The 26386-nt window shown below is 37.4% G+C and overlaps 1 protein-coding gene across 2 annotated transcripts in view; it reads left to right on the top strand.

The window, feature by feature from the left end:
* The first annotated feature begins 5332 nt into the window (after positions 1 to 5332).
* CCDC25 (coiled-coil domain containing 25) overlaps positions 5333 to 26386 on the top strand; it is a 28257-nt gene continuing 7203 nt past the window's right edge. For both annotated transcript variants that reach the window (XR_014028691.1, XM_081346329.1), the window contains exons 1-8: positions 5333 to 5437; positions 8047 to 8094; positions 10347 to 10386; positions 13846 to 13897; positions 15252 to 15327; positions 20557 to 20660; positions 23310 to 23512; positions 25214 to 25259. Coding sequence is in view for 1 of the 2 variants with exons in the window: in XM_081346329.1 (XP_081202455.1) it covers positions 5413 to 5437; positions 8047 to 8094; positions 10347 to 10386; positions 13846 to 13897; positions 15252 to 15327; positions 20557 to 20660; positions 23310 to 23512; positions 25214 to 25259 (594 nt within the window). In the remaining variant the exon portion in view is untranslated. The remainder of the gene's footprint in view (positions 5438 to 8046; positions 8095 to 10346; positions 10387 to 13845; positions 13898 to 15251; positions 15328 to 20556; positions 20661 to 23309; positions 23513 to 25213; positions 25260 to 26386) is intronic.

Below are 26386 nucleotides of genomic sequence, written 5' to 3'. Positions count from 1 at the left end.
TTTAGTATCGTAGGCAGCTTGAATAACTTCATCTCTGATTTCTCTCTTTGTAAAATAAACCACCACATCTCTAGGTAACTTCCTCTGTCTGGCAATCCATGAGTTAACACGAAAAGCTTTATCCATACATCCCTTTATTTCAGATGCTGGCTGACCCAATACTGCTTCCAGGGCTTCAGAAATCAGCTGCTTTAAATCTTCTTTAATATTTTCTTTTAAGCCTCTGATTCTAACAGCATACTGCATCTGGTGAAACTGAACAAGGCTTAACTCTCTGTCCATTTTGTCTCTTAAGTCTTCATTCTCCAATACCTTTACTTCTAGTACAGCATTTTTTGAGTCAAATCTTCCACTTTTTCTTCCAAACCTTGCACACATTCAGCCACACTTTCCACTGTAGACAAAATGTCTACCCTCATCGCACTAAATTTCTCTTCCATCCTCTCTTCTATTCTCTCCTCCATTTTTGCCAATTTATCACCCAATGTTTCTAAAATTACCTGGGCATGTTTTTCAAGGGCATCTTGTAAATCCTTCGATGTCAATGCAGCAGGAGGAAGCAAGGCTTGCAACGATGTCTGTTGCACCGGAGAAGTTCCAGCACTCCGAAGGGTTTTTGAGGGAGGTTTAGCCGCCATCTTTTACTTTCACTTGTGACGCACTTTCACTTTAAGTTTAAAAAGTCCATTAAGCTCGAGAGTAAAAATAAAGATCCTCTTCACCTTTTCCTCTTGTACCGCTCTGCCTGCTCCTTTTATTCCAGGGTCTTTCCTTCTGGCAGGGGTGGTCGCAAACGCCTGGCTCTGCTCCAAGAAATCCGGAGCAGAGACGCTGACCAGCTGGGAGCAACCCAGGCTACGGGGGAGTTCGATCCTTCAGCCGCCCAAGCTTTAAACTCAGGCGGCCCCGGAGAACTCGACCCCTACCTGGGGCCTCACCCCCTCCTCTTCTCCCGAGGAGGGGGCTTCAAATTCACCCGAACAGCTGATCGGCGCTGTTTCGGGTGAAATCTACACAGCTGAGCCGCGGGCAGCCCGAAAAGGCTGTCTCCGGCGCTCCGCCGCCACCGGAAGTCATCCACGATTTTTCCATTTTGAGAACTTTAATAAGTGAAACAATTATTTAAAGGAATCGTTTTTTCGTCACTGATGTTCTTAAAGCAGATATTGGAGAACCATCTGTTGGGGATGTTCTAACACTGGATGGGGTTAGATTAGATGGTCTATAGGATGGCTCAGTGGGTTAGGACGCTGAGCTTGTCGATCGGAAGGTCGGCAGTTTGGCGGGTCGAATCCCGAGTGCCGCGTAGCAGAGTGAGCGCCTGTTACTCGTCCCAGCTTCTGCCCACCTAGCAGTTCGAAAGCATGTAAAAATGCAAGTAGAAAAATAGGGACCACTACGGTGGGAAGGTAACAGCGTTCCGTGCGCCTTTGGCGTCTAGTCATGCCGGCCACATGACCACGGAGATGTCCTCGGACAAGCGCTGGCTCTTCGGCTATGAAACGGAGATGAGCACCGGCCCCTAGAGTCGGAAACGACTAGCACACATGTGCGGGGGAACCTTTACCTTTACCTTTACCTTAGGATCCATTCTATCTGTATGGTTATATGAAAGAAAGAAATACGCCACCTGAGATTACTTTTGTATCACCAGTGTTTTCCCTCCCAAGTCCCTCACAAACAATTTAAACTTGACCTATAATTATTTTCATTTCTGCAAACCTCAAAATTATTAATACTATGAGCCAATCCATTTTTATTCTCCTTCTCTCCAGCTAAATAACATAAAACAAAAAGACTTGTGTATGATCTCATCTTGCTTCTTAGCCAAGGTTTCCCAGATTTCTTTTGTTATAAGTTGGCATCTTTTGCAACATCTGAGCTTCTGGACACCGTTCTTGAGAGACATATGACTCATTTTGACAGACAAAAATTATATATAGTAGTCTTTATTTTATTTATTTATTTATTTATTAAATTTGTATCCTGCCCTTCTCCCAAAGGACTCAGGGCGGTGAACAGGGCATTACATATCAAAAACAAGATACAAACAGTCCTATTTTTCCATAATCCTTTATTATGGAAGACTATTATAGTGACTGCAGGGAAAATCAGTTTCCTACACTACTTTTAAAAATGAGGAAAACCCCATAAAAATGGCCTTCTCAGATTTGCTTAGTGCTCATATGTAAGAAAGAAAGAAATTATATTGTTTTGTTTAATCAGCTATTATTCTGTCATTCTCTGACCATAAGTCCAGATGAAACAAAAGCAGAATTTAAATCAAACCAATAATGATGTGGGCAATAGCAAAGAGTGGATGGCACAAAAGAGCTTATCCGAATAAAGATGAAGGTGTGCTTTCCTCCACAAAGGAATATGAAATGCATTTTTTTCTGTGATTTCTTTTCTCAGAGCAGAGAAATATTTTTCTCAAGGAAAATGTGAGAATAGAACACTTTACAAATACCACTTCTTGCCTTTTTTATTGTAGTCGAATTATTGATTTTTTTTAAAAGAAAGCTAAACAAGCTGCCACAAAAACAATATAACCAACTCTCTCTCTTTCCCATTGCTTCCCAAATAATTCCACAACTTTACACAACACAACATATTTTAATAGTTGGTTAAGATGTTCCAGATCCAGCCATCAAACATAGTGAAAATATACTCTACTATATTCATAAAACAGTTACATGGTCTCATGAAATAAGCCTTTGCTTTCTGTCAGATAGATAATGATCTGGGAAGTTATAGCTGAAGTTTAAGAGCCACCTTCTTCCTTAAAAGCTTGCTTACAGCCTAAAAAGATATATGGATCTTTGTGAATTGAAGTAAACAAAGTATACGTCAATAGCTTGTTGTATCTAGTATTTAGTAACAGCCTCTACCCTTCATGACCAGAGCCAAGACCAGCAATTTAAGCAACTTTCAATGAAGAATTTGATCTTACCTGTATTTTTTTCACCTTTTTGAAGGCCCAGATAGTAGCAGGCACAAATAAAATGGTGGCTAGCAGAAACAGCAGCAGGTGGCAGCAGTCTGAGTTGACATTCTGCAGGACTGTCAGCATGGTGCTGGGGCCCAGCTGGTATATCAGCAGCTGCTCTGTCAGCTACAGGTTCTTAGGGCTTCCCATCTGAGGTCATGCTTGCATCACAAATGTCTTTTACAGTCCATTTTGCTTGGCTGAAGCCTTTTCTCTGATCAGCAGACAACATCAAAATTAACCACATTCAGTCCACAAAACAGTGAAGATGTTAGGTATACACAGTGCTTTTTTTGTAAAAGAAAAAGGTGCCGGAACTCAAACATGTCATACAACCCGCCTTGCCTACCGTACAAGGTTCCATCCAAAAAAGGTGCCGGAACTCCGTTCTGAGCGTTCTGAGGAAAAAAAGCCCTGGGTATACACACCAGTGCTGCTTATAGTCATTTGTTTATGTATTCATTATTTTGACCTCACTTTTTTGCTATAAAATTCTAAGGCAGAATCATCTCACCATAAACATGAACCCAACTCAGGCAAGAATTCAAAGCTGAGAATGAAATGTGTATCAATTACTTAGGTCTAGCAAATACTTTTTAAAAACCATTTTCAAATGATACTTGTATTAGACCTATAAAGTTTCATAAGACAGCTGCAAACTTTTTGATTTACAAGGACTTTCCCCTGTTCAATTCTTATTACTTGAATTAAAGCAAGGGGACATGAAATACAGAAACAGAAAACAACAGAATTAGTTTGGTCTAGTGCAGGGGTGTCAAACTCAATTTCATTGAGGGCCGCATCAGCATTGCGGTTGCCCTCAAGGGGCCGGGTGGGTATGGCCAGGGTGGGCGTGGCCTACTGGGTGGGCGTGGCTAGAGTGCGTATGGCCTACTGGGTGGGCGTGGCCAGCTCTACATCGTTTGCATCAAGGGTGCCTGTGGGGGCCTGGGCAGGAGTGGGACAGATCTGAGGGTCTCTGGCAGAAGGAGCGTCTCTGGGCCAGGGCCAAGGCAGTGGGGGCCATTCCCTCACTGTTTCCAGGATGGCTTCGCGGACCACATGAAACCACTTCATGGGCCGGATCTGGTCCCCGGGCCTTGTGTTTGACATGTCTGGTCTAGTGGTTAAGACACTAGATCACAAACCTGGAAAACATGAGTCCTAGTCCCATTTTAGGCATGAAAGTTGGCTTTTCAGAAAATAAGAAATAGTAGTATTAGGTATGTTTGCTGCCCTGAATTATTTTAAAAATAATAACGGTGGAAAATAAATAAAATACTGTATTAGATATACAGATCAGCTTTTTCCAGCTTTATAGAACCAGCATGGCCACATTTATTGGGGATAATGGGAGGTGTTTTTTTAAAAAAAAATAGTGAAATACAAAACAACCAGCACCAACAGAAAGAAAAATAGAGAAATGGTGATTATTTATGAGTAACCCGCCCAAAACATATGGAGTTTAAAATAAACATGACTAAAGTAGAGATATAAGGTAAACGTAAAGGTTCCCCCGCACATGCGTGCTAGTCGTTTCCAACTCTAGGGACCGGTGCTCGTCTCCGTTTCAAAGCCGAATATACCATTCATTAAATCTTAAGCTGCTCAAACATGTTGCTTTATATTTTCACTCTTAGAACACAGTAACTTTTTGAAGTTTGATACAGACCCATATCTTGGATCCGTTCCTACGAAACTTTCCTAATCAACTGAATGAGCGTTAGCCTCTGAAAGGCTGCTAATTCTGTCTGCCTCCCAGAAGCAGAAAATCCTACCCTACTGGCATAGACGAATACTTTAATATTTAAAATAAAGAATGCACATTTGCAGGTTATCACAGGTAGAAAATTGTCACGTAGGCAAATACGTATCCAGCCCCATTCAGTGGCGCTTGAGCCTGAGGTCACCCGTTTCTATATGTCCCCTGCAAAGTAAAGAAACATTTTTTTCTCTCGTAAAGGAGTAAGATTTATATAAAAGTACACAACAGAGAGTTTGATTTTTGTTTCTTTTAAGGAAGCAGACGAGGGAACATGGATGAGGATCCCTGTACCTATCCTCAAACCTATAGGGATGAAACCCACCGCTGGAAACTTAACCTCTGTATTGGATTTTCGGAAAGTTCTGCTTCTAACAATTATTACTTCTATGGCCGGGGTAGGCAACCTCGGCTCTTTTATGACTCATGGACTTCAACTCCCAGAATTCCTGAGTCAGCTATGCTGACTCAGGAATTCTGGGAGTTGAAGTCCATGAGTCATAAAAGAGCCGAGGTTGCCTACCCCTGCTCTATGGGAACTATTGAACTACGTCATTTCCTGAGAGCCGCTTCGCTAGAACCGGAAGGCGCTGGCCGTTTGCGAAGCTTTCTGGCTTAAATTTCCGAAGCGGGTGAGAAGGAGCTCTCGTGTTGTGTTGCCATGGTTTTTTATTTCACGTCCAACGGTAAGAATGGCCTGGCCAACGCTCACAACTCTTGTCAGATAAAAGTGGATGCTTATATCTGAAACCGCTTTTCCCCGGTTGATGTCACAGATTACAACTCCTGTTATCACCAGCCACTTCTGTTTCGGTTGGCGGTTGATGGGTTTGTAGTCATCAGCCCAACCTATCCAGTGGCCTCGTTATCTCTGCATGATGTTCTGTTATCGCTGTACAATCCAGTCAGGGTGGGCTGGTCGTGCTATAGTTGATAAGGTGAAGGTAACTCCCCACCCCCGAGAGTTTAGGAGAGGCAAATGGAAGATGATGAAACAATAATACTAATAATAATAATAATAATAATAATAATAATAAGAAGAAGAAGAAGAAGAAGAAGAAGAAGAAGAAGAAGAAGAAGAAGAAGAAGAAGTTGGAAGGGACCTTGGAGGTCATCTAGTCCAACCCCCTGCTAAGGCAGGAAACCCTATACCATTTCAGACAAATGGCTGTCCAGTCTCTTCTTAAAAACTTCCAGTGTTGGAGCATTCACCACTTCTGGAGGCAGGTTGTTCCACTGGTTGGTTGTTCTGTCAGGAAGTTTCTCCTTAGTTCTAGGTTGCTTCTCTCCTTGACTAGTTTCCATCCATTGCTTCTTGTCCTGCTTTCAGGTGCTTTGGAGAATAGCTTGGCTCCCTCTTCTTTGTGGCGGCCCCTGAGATATTGGAACACTACTATCATGTCACCCCTAGTCCTTCTCTTCATTAAACTACACATACCCAATTCCAGCAACCGTTCCCTATATGTTTTACCCTCCAGTCCCCCAATCATCTTTGTTGCTCTTCTCTGTACTCTGTACGAGAAGCATCTTCGCTCAGATTTCTGTGGTGGGTTCATGAAAAGTGATCTTGTGAAGGAATACAACCAAGTGCTTGCTGGTGCATTGATTGCCACCATTTATGAAAAAGGACACATTTTTTTAATTACAACGTCTCAATTTGACACGTTTTCAGGGGGGGAAAATGGAAGAAAAATTGTACAATAAAAATCAGATTAAATAGTTTAGCTAGATTCAAATCATAATTTAGCATAATGTGTGGATCCAATCTATATCTTCCCATAATTTGGCATACTTTTGTTGAAATGATTGCTTTGGATTTTGACTAAGAGGAGGTAGAATTGTTGGGTACTGTTGTCTCATGTCCTGTTTGTGAGAACAAAATACTGTCCTAAGCTTTTGCCTTGCCTCGCAGGATTATTACAGTATCTTTCTGGTACATTTTTTCTCCATTCTGGTAGTATACATTTCTACATATCATACTATTCTACTTTGGGTAAGCAGTGTTCTGTAAAGCGGACAAAAGGAGTACAAAAATATGAATAAATTGCAATTATTCACTTCACTTTTCTTAACAAATGCAGCTATATTTGATGATTTTCAGATCCATGTTTTAGTTGCACCATACAACCTGTACAACATTTGCTGGAAATCCTCTGGATTCTCAGCCAATAATACAGCAGCCTCTGCATGCAAATATATGCATATTCACATCCCTAACCTATATACTGTATCTCCAATGTCATCACAAAAACGTCTTATAAAATTATTCAGAAGTACATTAAATAAGCAAAAGGATTGTTTTATATTCTTAACGTTAAGCCATTTTCTAAGTATTCCTTTTATTGTCAGTTACGTTTTACTTTCAGCATAAACATTCATTCAACAATGCATTTTAAGCACCGTATTTGCACAAAATGTTCCATAATTCAAGTCTATTTTCATTATACGTATAGAGTTTTCTCTATATGAGAAAAGGTACAATAAATCTTATCACCTTCATATATTTTTCAGAGAATTGTAATGCAAAAATTTTCCTCATTGTTATGTCTGGTATGCTTTCAATCAGAATTCTGCCAAACACTTTCTAAGACTCCCGAGCTAATTCCCCTTTTGTATTATTAATCTTTCTCTTTAAAAAGGGGAACATTAATGGATTTCCTCACAGGTGAGGTTTTCATACATATGTTATACACAACCATTTCATAAACAAACCACATCCATATTTTATCATTTCTTCAACAGTACTGTTTATCTCTGTAGCCTTACCATATCCAGCATTCTCAGAGCATATATTCTTTTCTTTCAGCTTTTTCCTAAGCACTAACTTTTATGGAATTCTATTTGGCATAGTACTATAATTTCTAAAGTATTGTTCCAGCATTTTCTCACTTCAGTTTCTTCAAACATAACATAATCACTTTCATTTTTAATACCATTCATTTATTGTTTAACACTTTTCACCCATTTCTGAAAGTTTTCTTTACCTCTTGTAATCTTATTCATTCCTTGCTCTCTTTAACCACATTTTTCCACATTTTTTTAGAATTTTCCTTTTCTCCTTATATTTATAATAAAATATATTTCAGAGCCTATCTGAAAATAATACTGGGTCAACTGATGTTTTTAGACCAAAATTAGTTATCCCTCAGCTGAGGAAAGCTTATAATGATTCTGACATTGGGATATGAATATGTTTAATAGTTTTAGTATAGATAAATCTTTTGTGGAAACCTTGCTTATCTCTGCATAGTTTGATGTAAACCATGGGTTATTTTTTTTCTTTTCTGTCCTTCAGTTGTTCCTTCTGTTTATACAATTTATATGGGAAAAGACAAGTATGAAAGTAAGTAAAATATTCCTTTGATTTGCATGAAAAAGTGTGATCTATTGATAATTTATGCATCTTCTGTAACAGCTCTTTTTAGCTTCCAATTGCTTGGGAATTCACTCACCCTTTCTTTTAGATACAGTAGCTGCAGTTTTTAGAATGGCAGGATGATTATTAGTTTTAGGAAATCAGTACTCAAATCAATATTGATAAAATGTTGGATAAAAATATAAGCATGGCTGGCTCAGGAATTCTGGGATTTGAAGTTCATGAGTCATAAAAGAGCCAAGATTGCCTACCCCTGGTCTAGATGGTTTGAATCAATAAGATTATTGATTTACTTGGTTCCTTCGAGTCAGCATTAACTCCTGGCAACTGCCTGGACAAGTCCCTGTAGTGTTTTTGGCAAGAGTGCAGAAGAGCCTTGCAGAAGATAATGGTTTTATTATCTTCAAGTATGTAGAATCATATTAAAAGAATTGCAGAAATAAGGGGAATACAGTATTGGGAAGTTGGAAAATCTTATAACACGTAATTCAATATTTGTTGAACCTTATTTATAGATCGCTGGTGAAATATAACTTAGAATCTGGCAATGTCAAAGACTGCATGATTAAATGGATACAAAATTTTAATTAGTAATAATTTAATATTAGGAACTTCAAAAGAAGAATATAAAATTTACTCTGAGCATTTATTTGGAGTAAATTGGTATAAGATGTTTTGTTGTTGATACATTACTCCAATTTTGCTAGAGTGGATAAATCATTTTCAAAAAATTATTGTTGGCAGGTGGGGGGTTATTGCCTTTTGTACTGCAGTTTTATTTCTGTAAGCCATCCAGAGTTATGGTGAGTGAGTTGGGCGGCCATATAAATTTTCTCAACTAGTAAATTTAAAAAGTTGTGGGAATATGCTTTGGCATCTGGAATAACTTTGTACCTTAAAAGTAAATCAGGGACAAGTTTCAACTCAAACTGGAAACCATTCTTAGATTATTATATACATGGGTTGGTACCATGTGAAAAATATGGATTTATTTGTCCATAGAAGTTATGTGCAACTTTGTGAGAGAGGTGCCTGAATCAGAATAGATTCTTCATAATATGGAATAAACTTAACACAATGTTACGAAATTACATTTCCTGATTTATATTGTGTTAATCAAGATTCTTGATATGGTACTTTATATACAGTTGATATATATAGTATTGATACAGTTGCCTCGCAGTGAGATGGGCAGCAAACAAATTTAATAATTAAAAAAGGAATTTAATAATATCAATAAGTTTTGCATAATTCAGTGACACATATCCCGTCCCCACGCCTCCCAATTCTCAACCTTTTATCTTTAAACAGATGCAACATTTCTTTTGTTCCAGGGCAAATGTAGTAACTGTGAGTATAGGGTACAGTCTAAATTAGATCGTGTCCATTTTGTAGACAAGTAAAAAAGATAATGTAATTGATAAGTTGGGGCAAGAAATAAATTCAGTAGAGATTCAGCTTCCAGATGTCTTATGCATCTTCCTCACCCACCAATATTTTCAAGATTGCTTTTATCAAATGGATTTTGTAAAGTTCATTTTGAAAAGTGAAATTGCACTGTGTGTCTTGTGCAGAAATCAAACGCTATGTAAAATAAATTGTACTCCTATTCATCTAAATTTTTTATTTTGAAATTGGAATTTGTAATAAAGAAAATGCTGATGTACAAATTAATATTTGAGTGCTACACTCACTTGAGCTTCTGTAACCCTGATATGCCAAAATGCTTTTGGCAAGAACTACTTTTGATTATAATGGAAGTATGCACCGGGTGAAGCCACAACTTAAATTAGGGATACTTTTTTCTCTCTGACACTGTAACATTTCTCTCTTTCAAGTAGTAATTTACAGAAAACTGCCAAATAGCTGTTATTTATACTTATACTTACCTATACCTATAGTTATATATTAAACGTATGTCACCCAGCTTGCCTAGAGGTTATTATTATCAGAGATCTTATCTGATTTCTTAGATAAATGTTGTTTAAAATTAACCTGAAACTACATAAAAATAACCTGAATGTTGCAAATCACTTATGTTCGTTCCCTAAAAAATTTAGAATATGTTATCTCAGAAACAGACATAATATATTCTTTGTCACCTTTCTGATTAACATTTTGTTTCAGTCTCAAATTTTTCAATTTGAAAAGAAAAGGAAAAACAATTTATGTAAATGCTATTAGAGCTCTGATCAGTCTTTGTTTGCATTTTCTTTTAGATGAAGATCTAATAAAATATGGTTGGCCAGAAGATATTTGGTAAGTACTTAAAAGGATCTCCTTTTCTATAATGAAATCCTTTTTCATATGATACAAATCTTTCTCCTTCCTAATAATTACTTATTAGCATCTTTTCTGGACTCAGACTTAAGATATGAGAAGAGATTCCATTTCTAATATTATGCCATGCCCCCAAAAGTGAGATTCTCTCCCTACCTCTCAAATGTAAGTGGTCTAGCATAGCACTTGTGAATTTTCTAGTTCTCTCTATAAAAATGCTGTTGTTTTTTTAAGAGTTCATTTCCTGTTGTCTTTTTATGCTTTTGGAGGTTTTCCCCCCAGTTTCCAGTAATAGGTTTTCAACCTCCCAGTTGCAATTTTGTAGTCTTCCCAAACAAGTTATGCATTCTGTCAAAATGTTTTTCCTGTTGGTTTTATGTTTTCTTAAAGGCTTGACTGCAAGAACCACAAGAATACTGGCAAATATCATTTTAACTCAGCATCAAAATTGATTTTATATCATCTCATATGCAGACAAAATTAACACAACCATGCTTAATTGTAATGCAATTTCTTTGTTTTTTTTACTGTGTTGTCTGAAACAAATTGTTGTAGCAGTATGATCAGAAAGTATGGCTTATCCAAAACAATCATAGCAAAGCAACCCATGACTTATTAAGTTTTGTGTGTGTATAATTAATTATTATAGTTATGTAATTATGGTTATATATTTTACATACAATGTAATTATATTATAAAAGGGACGCGGTGGCTCAGTGGGTTAGGACGCTGAACTTGTCGATCGGAAGGTCGGCAGTTTGGCGGGTCGAATCCCGAGTCCGCGTAGCAGAGTGAGCGCCTGTTACTCGTCCCAGCTTCTGCCAACCTAGCAGTTCGAAAGCATGTAAAAATGCAAGTAGAAAAATAGGGACCACTCCGGTGGGAAGGTAACAGCGTTCCGTGTGCCTTTGGCATCTAGTCATGCCGGCCACATGACCACGGAGATGTCCTCGGACAAGCGCTGGCTCTTCGGCTTTGAAACGGAGATGAGCACCGGCCCCTAGAGTCGGAAACGACTAGCACGCATGTGCGGGGGAACCTTTACCTTTACCTTTACCTAATTATATTATAATATATATAAATATAATTTGTTCCATAGAGAGAATTATAAAATACTCAAACAGTAACAGATTTATTAAAAGTTTCACAAAAAGCTGCCAGGCTTCATACAAGCCACACAAACTCTTATTGCATTTTTCCTTCACACTCTTTTATATCCCAAGGACTTGGGAGAATTAATCTGGGTTTCTTCTTAATACAGGTAGTCCTTACTTAGCAACTACAATTGGGACTGCCAACTCTATTGTTAAGCACCACATTCATAAGTGGAAAAACCTCTGACCGTGATAGTTTATAATCTCATTTTAAGTTCATTCATTAGGTGTATCGTGGTCGTTAAATGAGACATCTCATGACTGCTACTTGTGATTCTACTTCCATATATAAAATATTTGTATTTTGCTTCTTCATACAGATTTATAAGACAGCAAACTATGTAGGCTGGAAATGAGATGTGCTATTTAAAGCCAATTATTATTTAATACAACAGCATTAAATCACTAACATTGCTAGTTAATAATATGACTTATTTGGAATGAATTTCAACTTATCAACCATCATCTATCCTGTTACTAATTCCAGACATCTGTTTCTAGTGAAACAGTTTCAGGATTTGACTTTAGTTTTAGTAGGTAAAATCGATGCTTTATGGCCCTTCAAGTTGAAAAGCATGATAAAAATGATAAATACATACTAAGGCTTTGGCACTTCTGCATATATATTCATTTCCTGAAAAGTAGAATTCCCAAATCTTGACAAAAACAGATGTGTGGATGTGAACTCCCAGAATTTTCAACATCAACTGTGCTGGCTAAAGAATGCTGGGAGTTGGAGACCACACATCTGGAAGTTGACAACAATGGGAAACTGCTGTAGATCTTTTGGGCTTAACTCTTAAAGCATGTGTTTTTCAATGGCTGTGGAAAACAGCTTGTGAACTTATAAGAAACCTAAAGGGGAGATTTGTCAGCTTGATGCTTTTGTGTTACTACATAAGTATTGGATGAGAAGTAAATTCTCCACCTCCATAACATTAGTTTAAATAGTAATATTTTTAAGAAATGGGAAAATAACCCTTGAAATGAGTTATTTTTGTTACCTCTATTTACTTCTCCATGTAATCACATTGATTTCATATTTCTTCAATGATGGCCAAGCTTCATAAAGCTATCACAAAGCCCTCCACATAATGTCTCTTCAACCAGTCCTTTCTACATTTGAGTCAAATGAGTGCCCAACAACGTATTTGTTTTGGAGTCAGGCATCACCCATCCACACACAAATAAATAAATTCAATATTGGGAAAAGAGAGAGCCAAATGGCACCATATCTGGACTGTATGATGGATAGAGTAAGATAGTGAGATCCATCTTTGCAATTGCTTTTTCAAGAGTGAAGCCATTTGACGTATTACAGAAAGAGTTCCTTCTTGTGCTTCAGAATTTTAATTAATTATTGTTTCAAAGGGACAAAGCTAGAAGAGGGGAAAGACCTTCAAGTATGGAATTCTGTGATGGCTTTAATAAATTTGTTCTTTGTCCAAGTGTGTAGCAAATAGTGGTGGTTATGTGGAGAAGTAAATGCAGATAATAAGACATCATTTTAAGAATTATTTTCTTATTTCATTTATTCATATATATCTACATTAAAGTTATGGAGGTCGAGGCATTACTTTTTATTCAAATCTAGATAGAGCGGAATAACCCTTCCAGGTTCAGCTACAAGAGGTAGTAAACTTCCAAATACTGGTTGCCAAGGGCAACCATAAAGTGATAAAGAAGTCTTCCTTTCATGTTTTTTTAATGTCTTTTGGAGAGGCTTGCAAGATTATGATTAGAAGTAAAGTGATGAAAAATGTGTGTGTTAGGTGTAATTTCTACTTTTTTCCTCCCCAAATACTTATTTATAAATATTTTGTCTCGCCTGGATACTCGTGCCCAAGAAATCAATTAAAGAATAGATAGTTGAACAACAGGGCACATTACTCAGATTTATTAAGTTCTAATCTCTGGAAAATACTAAAAATCTGAGCATCTATTTGAGATGATTTATGAATTTGCCTTACTTATTGGTGGAGAAATGGCCATGACAAGTTAAACACGGGATTTTGTTTGCCAATATCTAGTGCTGTTTTCATCTGAATCACTGGAGGGAGTACTTGACCTTATGTCAGTATTTTTCACCAAAGATTTTGCTCTTTTAGCCCTCTGGTTTCCTTTTCTTTAGATTCTTAGTCTTCAGTCAGAGATTAACATGTTAAGACATAATTCTTTTCCATACTATTAAGTGACAGACACCACATGATAATATCTAGAAGTGTTGTGTTTGTGGGGAAGATACTGAATCACAATTCCTATCAAACTTTTACACTTTGTCTAGGTTTCATGTGGATAAGCTCTCCTCAGCACATGTCTACCTCCGGCTATATAAGGTAACTGTCCAGCTTTGCTTGTTTTGCTCAGTTACATGCATCCATGAATAGTTGTGGGATGGTGCTTTCATAGCCATATAGCAACAATACACAAAATTATGCAGAGTAATACACCAATAGCTGTGTACAAAATTTCTCTTTTCTGGTGGCAGAACTTTATTTATTTATTTATTTTATTTTAATTCCATTTATATCCCGCCCTTCTCCGAAGACTCAGGGCGGCTTACAAGCTTAGCAGTAGCAGTAGCCTTCATTCTATGTATATGCCTGCTTATTAGGGCTTTCACACACACCCCAAAGCGGCATTATTACAAAGTCAGCTTAATTGCCGCCAACAATCTGGGTCCTCATTTTACCTACCTCGGAAGGATGGAAGGCTGAGTCAACCTTGAGCCTGGTGGGACTCGAACCTGCACCAATTGCAGGCAGCTGGTGTTACTTAAGGAGGCATTAGCCCACTGCTCCACCAAGGCTCTTTGCAGTTTCCCAAGAACATTTCAGTGTTCAAGAATGGCCTGATTGAACATTTGATATTTTTCAGATGTGGATCATGCCTAGAATTCTGATTTCTGTTTTGGAAATCAAAAATTTATCAAACTGTAATTCTTCTCGAATTCAGCTGAGCATAATTTTCATACTAGGCATAATAAGCTACGAGGAGTAGGACCTGAAAAAAGTATACTTGTTTATATCCTTATGCCTTAAAAACAAAGTCATCTAAAGGAGTTTAATCAAATAGTGCTCTGGACTAATACAGCTTGGATTGCCAAAACTCTAGGATTTCAATCATGGAAAATATGATCAATTTTATTCTCAAAACATCTAACCAAGATGTTATAGTGAGCTATATGATTTTCATGGTTTTTATTTGTATCGTGTCAGTTTAACAATTACATGTTGTATAGCTTATGGCAGTTAGTGAACCCAGAGTTGTATCTTTGTCTGCAAAACAAGATTTTAAAATGAATGACTTGGTATGACATGTGAAATCTTTCATAAACTGATTTAATTGTGTGCAAGAAAGATCAAGGTATACTTTTTTAAAACAACAACAACAATGTTATGGTAAACTTGTTCATTACAATAGCAGCAAATAGTCTTACACCATTATATAGAACAACACATTTTTAATAAGGCAGTATTTTAAATTTCCAGTCCAGTTCATAATTTGCATGAAATGAGATCTAGCCCAGGAAAAATTATATAATACTATTACTCCTTTTAAGCATTTGGCATTTTGCTGTAACAGCCTTATGTATCCATAAATTCAGCGCAAGGGACTGTGAAACTTTTCACAGCACGTTCTCTGCATTCCCACACCTAGAATGCTTATATCCACCTTGATTTATTTTAGGGGCAAACAGTGGATGATATTCCTAAGGAGGTTTTGATAGATTGCGCACAGCTTGTGAAGGCCAACAGCATTCAAGGTAAAATTTTGCCTATATGAGAAAGTGAGCCAAAATAAATTACAAGATTTTGAATGGAGAGTCAAGGAGGAAGGCTTTTGAATTTGGGATTAACAAATACCAAAACTTCAGAGCCTAGAACAATATGAATCATTTGGAAATTTCAAAATATGTCCTAGCATAGGCACAAGGATGATGTCAAATTGTAATGGAAGACAGGGTATAGTGTAGCACAGAAATAGGCAATTTTGTAACGTTGATACAAGTAGCTTCCATATATTTCCCTTAGTGCTCACCAAGTTCCTTATCCTATTTAATTTTTATTAAAAGAATATATTTTTAAAAAAATGGAATGCTGCAAGGTAAAATTCAACCATCATACTGCACTACATGTAAGAACGTTGTTGGCTCCTCAGAATTCCTTCTGAGATGGTAAAGAATATCATAGGAGACTAGTTTGTATTGTGATAAATTTATGTTTTCTGATCGGTCATATCTTTTCTGTGAACATCTGCACCAGCCTTAAGTGTGCCCACTACATGTTCTTTAAATTCCAGATGTGCCCTATCCCAACAGATTGCTTTGATCTAGCATTTGTCCACCTGATGTAACAGTGTGTTGAACAGAGGAAGCCACTATTAGAGATGGGTCAATATTTGGGTTAATATTTAAGTAGTTGCTTCTGTAAGCCATCTTCTTCTCCTACTTCAGATCTCATCAGGTGCTCATAGAGATTTTTTCTTTCTTTCTTTCTTTCTTTCTTTCTTTCTTTCTTTCTTTCTTTCTTTCTTTCTTTCTTTCTTTCTTTCTTTCTTTCTTTCTTTCTTTCTTTCTTTCTTTTTTCATCCCAATGACACTTTGCATGTATTTATTTATGGGATTTTTATTTATTTATTTATGTATTTATGGGATTTTTGCCAGTATGAAGTCCATCTTTTCCCAACTTAACTTCTAATGTTTTGTGGGCATTGCTGGGGGCGAGGGAGAAGAGAACATAATTCCCCAAGTAAAATACTGTATGTTCCAAATTTCTTATTGTCTGTGGACTTGGCCAGCATTGTCTCAGAATTTCCAAAAATTATTGCATTGTGGCCTTCAAAGGAATTTTTGATTTATGTTTCCTTGTCCTGTTAACCTTTTGATGGTTCCAGCCATGGGGGAACACTAGATAATTAAGATACTGTCGTTAACCATTGATACCTCAGGGAACTTTAGTAAAGAAAGATCTTTCCCTCCTTTTTAACCAGCATTAGGATTACAGAAAACTACTCAACTTTTCCCTCTAATTCTCCAGCCGTGTGATCTGCAGATGTATTGGATTGTTAAGTCCACAGTTCTTCAGTTGCCATAGTTTAATACATAAGACAGCTCTACTGGGGGACACAGTTCACAAACCCCAAACTACATTCCAGAAGTTCCCCCCTTGACTTTTCTGCCGATCCAAATTAGTGGGATTGGCTTGCTTGCTTTAGCGAGAGTGAAGTCAAAATACCATGAATATAGTCAGACTCAAGGATCCTTTTTGGAGATCCAAATTTTATAATTTCAATTAATCGCCTAATGACTAGCTATCCAATATAATTTTAAAAATAAGATGTAATAATGGAATGATTATTATGCACCAGCTGCATGGGAGCCTTATTTTTTCAGTTGACTGGTTAGTTCCAGGAGTGTTATTTTATCTTCCCTCTCTTCCACCTAAGCCAGAAGTCTTGGTTTGTGGAATGCTTCTATTTTTTTGGTTTGCTCAAAATTCCAGAGCTGGGTTTGCCTGCTTGCCCTCTAGGAGATACGAGCAGTTGAAAGTTGAGGCTTGTAGTCTCTTCTGTTTTATGTCAAGGGGGGTACTGTATGAAACCTCTAACAAATTCAGCTGAATGCTTATGTGATCTCTTTTACCATAGGCCACTGAGCATCTCTTAGAGATGTTTTTTTTTATTAAAAAGTTTTATCATACATTTTATCTTTAACAAACCCCCCTACCCCTCCCCTATCCCTCCCTCCTTACCCCTCCCCCCCTCCCCCCCCCCCGACTTCCCAGAGCTAAGTACAAGGTATAAAAAACAAAAAAAGAATCATAAACAACCACATGCTAACAACCGTAAACTCTAAAATCTATCACTCTCTAGCTCATATAGAATAACTACAAACACTATTAATATAAAATCTTCATTTCAAAAAAAGGATTTAGGCAATCTAGCATGACTTGGGACGCGCTTAAAAGCTCCAGCCTTGTCCATCTGTACATCCAAAACACCATTCCAATCCCCCATAAAAATAACAGATTTATAATCCAACTGGGTAAGCTTTGTATAAAGTAAACTAAAAAAGTCAGCTTGTTGTTAATTAGGAGCATATAATCCAACTAAAAGCGTCTTTTTGCCTTCTAGCAGCAGCTCTATCATAACGTATCTTCCATGCTTATCTGCTTCAATTAAGTCTGCTGTTAAAGCACTTTTAACATAAACAACCACTCCATTTTTCTTATTCATTGCAGAAGCAACAGATCGCGTACCCAACCTTGAGTTCAGTAAATACTTTTGATCCACAACCCTAATATACGTTTCTTACAAACATATAACATCTATCTTGAATTGTTTTAAATATTGAAAAACTTTCTGCCTCTTCTGTGGTGAATTTAGTCCATTAACGTTCCAAGTTAAAAATTTAGTTGTCATGCATATCATCCCAAAGCTCTTAAAGCGCTGCTCTGATAGGACTATCTTTTTTAGGCCGTGCTCCTCCCACTGCTTGGCTATAAGTACGTTGTGAAAGTTCCATAGACTTCTGCTGATCTTGTTCTTTTATTTTTTATTTTTTAATCGTTTTAAAGCAGCACGCGTCACCCTCTGCTCTCTAAGATCATCCAAAGATGTTGTAGCTTGATCTCCTCCAGCACCGTTCTCCTCTGTCTGTCCATCTTCAGCCTCTTGATGTTCTCCTTCTCCAGATCTCTTTGCAGCTTCCAAAAGTAATAATGGGGTTGCTTTTAAAACGTTATTGTAAAAATCACGCGCCTGCATCACAGTAACCAAACGGTACCTTTTACCTTCGTGCATCACCATCAACCCAACTGGGATCTCCCATCTGAACCTTATATCTCGTTGTTTGAGCTCTTGCACAAGAAATGTAAAATCCTTCCTTCTCCTTAAAATCTTTGGAGGAATTTCTTTTAGAACCAAAACTTCTTGATCAGCAATCACAACTTTAGAATCATAGGCAGCTTGTATAACTTCATCTCTAATTTCCCTCTTTACAAAATAAACCACCACATCTCTAGGCAGCTTTCTCTGTCTAGCAATCCATGAATTCACACGAAACACTTTATCCATGCCTCCCTTTATTTCAGATGCTGGCTGGTTCAATACCACTTCCAGAGCCTCAGAAATCAGCTGCTTTAGATCTTCCTTAATATTCTCTTTTAAGCCTCTGATTCTAACAGCAAACTGCATCTGATAATATTGAGCAAGACTCAATTCTCTGTCCATTTTGTCTCTTAAATCTTCATTCTCCAATACTTTTGCTTCTAATATGGCATTCTTTTGAGTCAAATCTTCCACTTTTTCATCCAGGTCTTCCACACATTCAGCCACTTTATACACTGAAGACAAAATGTCTGCCTTCATCACACTGAACTTCTGTTCCATCCTCTCTTCCATTCTCTCCTCCAATTTCTCCTCCATCCGTGCAAATTTATCACCCATTGATTCCAGAATTACCTGGGCATGTTTTTAAAGAGCATCTTGTAGATCCTTCGGTGTCAATACATCAGGAGGATGCAACGCCTGCAATGATGATTGTTGCGTCGGAGAAGTTCCAGCACTCCGAAGAGTTTTTGAGGGAGGTTTAGCCGCCAGAGATGTGTTTTTTTTTGTTTTTGAGGAAATATTAGGGCACCACGTGCATAAGAGTAAAAGGAAGTTTTGGTATTATCTCATAAATTTTAATTTTTTATCCTGCTGTATCTGCATTCATTGGATCACATCTCAATATTTGGAGAGAGCACTCTAGGCAGATACAAAATGGGTTACAGAGTAAGTGTTCTGAAAACCCCAATATAATATTAGGGGATCAAATACAGTACTGAAATTTCAGAGTCCCAGTTTCAAATCATCATTCAAAAATTTCATGTGCTGAATCATAATTTAGGACTTTGAGGGCTAAGTACAAACTTATTTTTGAGCTTTTGGGAGGAAATATGGATAAAACTAAAATTATAAAATGGTAAAAAATATGGAGCCTTGTTAATCCAATTCCTGTCAGAATAAAACAGTCTAAAATCCCCAAAAAGCTTGCATGAAACTTCCCACATGGCTCCAAAATTGCTATCAAGTTGTATAGTGATTTTTAATAGGATACAACAATGTTTCTCAACCTATGGTCTGCAGACTCCTGGGGGGCCACGATGTCACAATATTTGGTACGGTCTAGTGCTTTAACTCTTGAGTTAAGTCTTGGTGGCCTGTGGCCATGGTCTGTGGCCAGAAAAGGTATTTAAAGAGGGTCTGTGGTGAAGAAAAGGTTGAGAACCACTGGGATAGAAGAAAAATTTTCAATAATTTAAATTAAACCTAGTCTTTGTCCTGCAGTCATTTTTGAAATGCAGCTTTTAGTATGCTACTTAAAGTCTAAGTATGTTAGATATGTGTGGAACAATAAACGTTCCATTATCCAGAGTTCTTTACAATTTATGTCAGTTTTGGATAGATCAACTCCATGCTTCAAAGCTAGAGAATAATAGCAAAATGTGTAGGGCTACATTTAGAGTATTATAACTGTTGAATTATGACCTATATTTAGATACTCCTTTCGTGCCTTGACTATTATCATGGGAAGCAGATGGTTTGTTCAGTTGTTGTCTTCAAAAATTTCATCCCAAGAATCTTGGAACATCTCTTTAATTCTTGGCGTTGCTTCCTTGTTCCTGCAGGAATTAGACAGATGAAAGATTGAGAGTCTCTAGTACCTTTCTGGGAATAACTGGAGCTAGTCAATTGCTCTGAGCCTCAATTTTTAGCAGATGTGATGTAGCATGATTGGGCAGTATTGTGGGAGCTGATGAGATCTTCCACTGCCTCTTTTACATAATTGAAAACACAAAAAGCATTTCAAGTTTCTTCGAAAATAGCTTAGCTGTAGATATTGTATTCTTACTATGTAAATATTTCTGATCCTAATTAAGGCATTGAGAAAGATGCCCAGAAATGGGCATAATTACTCTTTTTCTGTATAAGTACTCTCTCTTTTTAGGCTGCAAAATGAATAATGTCAATGTAGTATACACCCCATGGGCCAACCTAAAGAAAACAGCAGACATGGATGTGGGCCAGATTGGATTTCATAAACAAAAGGACGTAAGTATCTTCTTCCTCCCTGACCTCTCCAAAGGTTTCAAGCTACTTTCCTCCATCAGACCAAGAAGCTAATGGCAGATTTTGCTAATCTTCTGTAAAATGCAGAAAGAGTATGTGGGAAAGCAGAAGTGTCTTTGGCTTCTTCTCCCACCGCTGAAGTTAAAGCTGGTATAGCTCATGAAAAGCCTGAGGCTGCAATGGAGATCTGATACTGATTGGAACCTTTACAAGTTGCAACGCAAAGGGGTGAACAGTATTGCCCTGCTGTTAATTATTCGATTTCCTGATATGATGTTCAGCTAAACTCTCAATAAATGACATTGTGTGAGAAACATTGCCAATGTTTAAGCTATGATACCTTTTGTAGCAACTCGTTATACATGGCTTCCCTTTATTGCTAGTAATTTGTTTGCAAGATGGTTGTCTTGACTTTTAATATTCTAGTGCTATCCCATCTGCAATTCCTGTATTTAGAATAAATTGTGCAGATAAATATTTTGGTGGGAAATCATGATTTGCACATATAAGGCCTTCCATCAGCTTCTGTCTTCCTAGATTAAAAGAAAAACTATAGAATTATGTCTGGGAAAGTCTTCTGTGCTACTCCCCCAGGATAACTTACGGACCAGTGAAATAATTTGTTTTAAATTGGTATTTTCACTGCGTTCAAAGTTTTTCTTTGCCTTTAGAGACTTAGAAGTGCATTTTTGGGAGAGAATGGAAAATAAAAGAATGAAAGAAATTTGGGGGAAACGTCTCCAGCAACCATAGTAAAATGAATGCCATATAATAATTAGGGGGAAAAAGCAAGTGTCCTTCAACTAGGAAGACACCTGCCTTTATGTTTGCTGTTTCTCTTTCAATTGAGAATTCCAAACTCTTTAAAAAATCTTTAAAATGTAAGTTATGTATCACCTTTTGAAGCTTTTATTTCTACATATCTATTTCTCTTGGAAGAAATCCAGTCGCGTAATTATTCTTAGCTAATTAGTTTTAGGAAAACTAATAGCATTGCTGAAGGACTTGGTTTTACCAGTGAATTTTTAAAAAGGCAGATGATTCTGAACAAATTCCATTAAGGGCCAGCCACTGCAGACATTATACCAAAAATATAATTTTTATTATTTTCTTGAGAATAAATATGGAGTTTAAGTATTTGAAACATGCATGAATATGTGAAATTTGGCTGAAACCACACAAATTCTCGGGCTTCTTCTTATCTATTCTTGAACTATCAGCAATTGTAGATGAAGAAGTTACAAAGTTTATGAAGCCTTAGTCCAGGCATGTCAAACTCGCAACGTCACGTGATGTGTTATGAGGTATCGCGACTTTTTTGCCATTGCCGGCAATAGGGTGGGCGTGGTTTCGCTATGATGCATCCGGCCCGCAGGCCAGCAGTTTGACACCCCTGCCTTAGTCCATCATCTATCCACAGGAACTATATATGTGACTTGAATCCAGGGTCACGTAGACCCCCGAGTGATCCTTTTTTCCAAATGGGAACATACATGCTGGCTATTTGGCATGTTAGGTACTTTGAAGACTTCCTACATTATTTTCAGCAAGTGATCTAATATCCTGAGCCTGGAAAAACAAGTCCTTTCCAGTGACATCAGAGGGCTGTGAATCAAAGAGGGGAGAGGCCCCTGCATTTTTCAAAAGGTATTTTTAACCAAATGAAAGCAGAAGGTTACTGCTTCCATGTTTTTATTTGGTGAACTAGGTGAACCTCAGGATAGTGTCCTGCTGTTCTAAAAGAACATCTGTCAGTAACATTTAGAAGTGAACCCGGGACAATCAGAATATTTGGTCAATATGAGCATGGGTTTTAAGGCCTCACAGTAGAACAGTTTTCAGAATTTTTCTCTCTGCATTAACTTTATGGGGTTTGAGTATGTAGGAGAATTTGGAGGGAATGGAGCCTGTCAGTTTCCTGCCTGTCAGTACTTTGTAACTAATAGTGCAACCAAGGAAACTCGTATGTTTCAGAATTTTCTCTTCCTTAATTGGATGTCTTAAATTAGCAATTGCTCTCCAATGTTCCAAAGTTCTACTTTGAAAGGCAGAAACAAGTCTTATGGATGTTGTTTTCAGAGGGTTTCTGACAGTGGTTTCTGGAAGCATTAAAAACCCAATCCATGTTTCCTTATCCCAATTTCAAATTTTCATGATTTCCCCCCCTTTATTCTGCAGTATGAATAGAAAACATTTCAGTGACATTGACATCAATCCTATATCTATGGTGCCAAATACAATTTTACTCCATAGACTTAAAAAATTACAAAATTGCACATTTGGAAGTAATTATTTAAATCATCAAGTCAAATTTTTTTTTGAATGACTGCTTTACTTTGGTGCCTTATGTGCTTGTAACAGTCAATATATAGTAAAAAAAACACCATGGTGACAAATGTGGCCTTTGTGTAGTAATTTCTGTAGTAATCCTGTTTACACCAGGATCAGATCAAAATAGTATCTCTTAAATGCCCACTTTCTTAGTACCTGTAAAAATATTGGCTCTCCAAGTACATGACCATTTGAGGTGTTTCTACATCAGTGTTGCCTCAGGGAACAGAAACTTGAGTGTTACTCAAAGTTAATTCAACTACACTTTTTATAAGAATTACAGTTCTTTCCTGTTCCAAGGTGAAGATATTGACAGTGGAGAAGAAGATAAATGAGATTTTGAACCGACTGGAAAAGACCAAAGTGGAACGATTCCCAGACCTGGCTGCAGAGAAAGAAGCCCATGATAGGGAGGAGAGAAATGAGAAAAAGGCCCAGATCCAAGACATGAAACGAAAGGAGAAAGAAGAAATGAAAAAGAAAAAGGAACTGGAAGAGCTTAGGTGAGTGAGGAAATGGGCTCCTTTCTTGCTATCCCTAGAATGGGCAGCTATGGAAGGTCTGATTGAACTGATAAACGCAGACAGTATCCATAGGTTTGGATGTTCAACAGGTCATGGAAGAGTTTTGTTTTAAATTTTGAAGGGAGGTGGTTTGGCTTCTTGAACAACTTGCTTGAATGCCAGCCCAACTCTTGATTTCTATCCTGTGCCCCTGACTTTCCAAATAACTTTAAATAGAACTTTCTAATAATGATGGTGTAATGCCAATATTTCAGCTTCATCCTAATGCTGCTGCAGGTTAACAGTTTGTGCTGTACAGAATCAACAGAATGCTCACGCACAATATTGTTACAAATGTAAGTAATTAATGTCCCAAGATGGAATGGATTGCAACCTGTTCTAGCCATATAGTTCACTAATCAAAATGTTCTTCTTTGCTCCTTCCTGCCTTTCTCTTGGTGTTCCTTGTAGGCAACTAGGGCAGCTAGTTTTTGCAACTATACAATATGTAGAATGGTACTACTACAATTTGATATCTTCTTGCTGGTCAGACTACATTCTACATTTCAGAATAGTAGTCTCAAAATGTATCCTCTCTCGGAAATTGTCAGTCCTTTGAGATAGGCCAGGACTGGTTAGGAAACACATATCACATAAATGATTTTAACTCTTGTTTATTTTTGTATCGTATAATAACAGAATGTTGAAAGCCTGAGAGAAATCCTGAAGATTTCAACTCTATTCCTGCAGTCCCACAATTGACTTCCCCTCCACACCAGAGGGGAGCTGAAATCCTTTGGCAGACTGCAGAATGTTTAAGAGAGAAAGGTGTATCAGCTGAGAGAGTTTCGGCTCTGTGTGTAGCTGAAATCTTTTGGCAGGCAGCTCTTTCATTCTGTCTCCTTAATGACCCAGAAGATCACTCAGTGTGTGTAACCAGGAGTGCTGGGATTGTGGTTGTTGAGCAAAGCAGTTATGTGGGGATTTTACTTACAAACATCTTCACTCAATAACTAATATTCTGGTGCCAGCTGTGGTCATTAAGCAAGGATTACCTGTAGTTTGTTTTTCTGTATTACAGCTATGTGCCTTTAGAGCAGAGGTCCCCAACCTTTTGGGCACCAGGGACTGGTTCCACGGAGAGGGATTTTTCCGCAGACCAGATGTTGCGTGGTTTTATGTGCTGCCTACATCTCGTGGATGGGGCTTTGCTTGTTTGTGGGAACCAGTTGCTGGCATGCCACGGACCGTTACTGGTCCACAGACCGGGGGTTGGGGACCCCTGCTTTAGAGTTGATAGGAATCTTCTTAGGTTGTTTTGTTCCAGAGATTTTGAAGATAAATTCAGCAAGAGCTGATACTTGTATGTGGTTCAATCAAAAGACACTGCCAGTATCAGTTTCTAATTGGTCATATTACAAGTAAAGTTCCAAAGTTCAGTAAACAAGCATGCCAGCATCTTACTCCCCCCATTGTAGAAATCTCATGTTTATCATTCAAACCAAGCCATTTTTGGATCTGTGGAAACTGGAATTTAGTCATGAATTCTAATTGTCACAATTTTTTTCTGCACTTAGATTTTTAGCTTCTAATTTATAAACTTACTTTTTTCCCCTTTTATTGTCACTCAGTGGCAAAATTCCCATTTACATTAATGATTTAACCTTAAAAAATTAAAATGTATTTGCTTTCTTTTTACAGAAGTTACTCTTCCTTAATGAAAGCAGAGAATATGACTTCTAACCAGGTGTGTTTTTTGATACTTTTCTGATGAGACTGTGGATATTATGATAGTCTTCTTTGAGTCCACCTTTCATGTTACGACTTAGTAAGTAACATGTACAGTAGAGTAACAGAATGAAATGCTTCTTGCTTACCAAATTGAGTCCTAATTTCCCCTGATACTAAGCTACTTTATTAGAAAAATCTGTAATCTTGAGATCTTCACTTTCTATCTTGGTAAATGCAGTCCATTATTCTCCTCCCATAGTTAAGTCTTGGATAAGTCATGCATAGCCATTATGTCTAATGGTAATTGATAGCATTACCCTCCATATAATTTTCTAAACTAGCAATCTGCCTTTTGTAAACAAATGCCAGTTTACCAATGTACATGATAAAAAAATGTATTATCTTTTATCTGTCCTGAATTTTCTTTAATTAGCTTCTTTGGACACTGCTCAAATTCCCTTATTATAAATAAAAGAAAGAAACTTTTTTCTACCCGCTTTTCCACATCATAATTTTATGCAGCTTTGTCATATTAGGTGTCTTCTTTTCTACACTAAAATGTTTCAGATATTACAGCCTTTCCATACAGAAGAATGCCTCCAATAAATTGACATTGTGGGGGCTATTTCTGCTTCTTTACAAAATACTTTCTAAAATGTAATTAGCATTGCCAAAGTGATCACACTGTAGATTTTTATATAAGGTCATTTCAAGATAGGCCTTTTAAAAAATTCTTTAAAAAGAATTTTAAAATTCTTTTTTGAATGATTTCCCCATTTCAGATAATTCCTTCTGTGGAACTTAATGGGTGACCCGTGTCATTCATGTAGCCTTCACTTACTAATGGTAATTGGGACCAGAAAAACTGTTGTTAAATGATGCAGGCAAGGTGTAGTGTCGTGACTGCACCAACTTACCACAGTAGTTCCAGCAGTCCCAGTTGCAATTGTTAGGCAAATCCTGTGTAGTCATAGTGTCTGGAATCACACGACCAACTACCAATTTCCCCATTTTCTTTTCTTGTTGAAAGTTGTCAGTGAAGGTTGCAAGGGAATCAGTAACGTCTTACCTCAGGAAACTAGTCTACAGCCATTCTCTGAGGCAGTGATTTTCAACCACATTGCTGTAGCATCTTGTGTGCTG

This window comes from Vipera berus (genome assembly GCF_964194415.1).
Source record: "Vipera berus genome assembly, chromosome: 1".
Classification (NCBI taxonomy): Eukaryota; Metazoa; Chordata; class Lepidosauria; order Squamata; family Viperidae; genus Vipera; species Vipera berus.
This window is presented reverse-complemented; position numbering and strand designations above follow the sequence as displayed.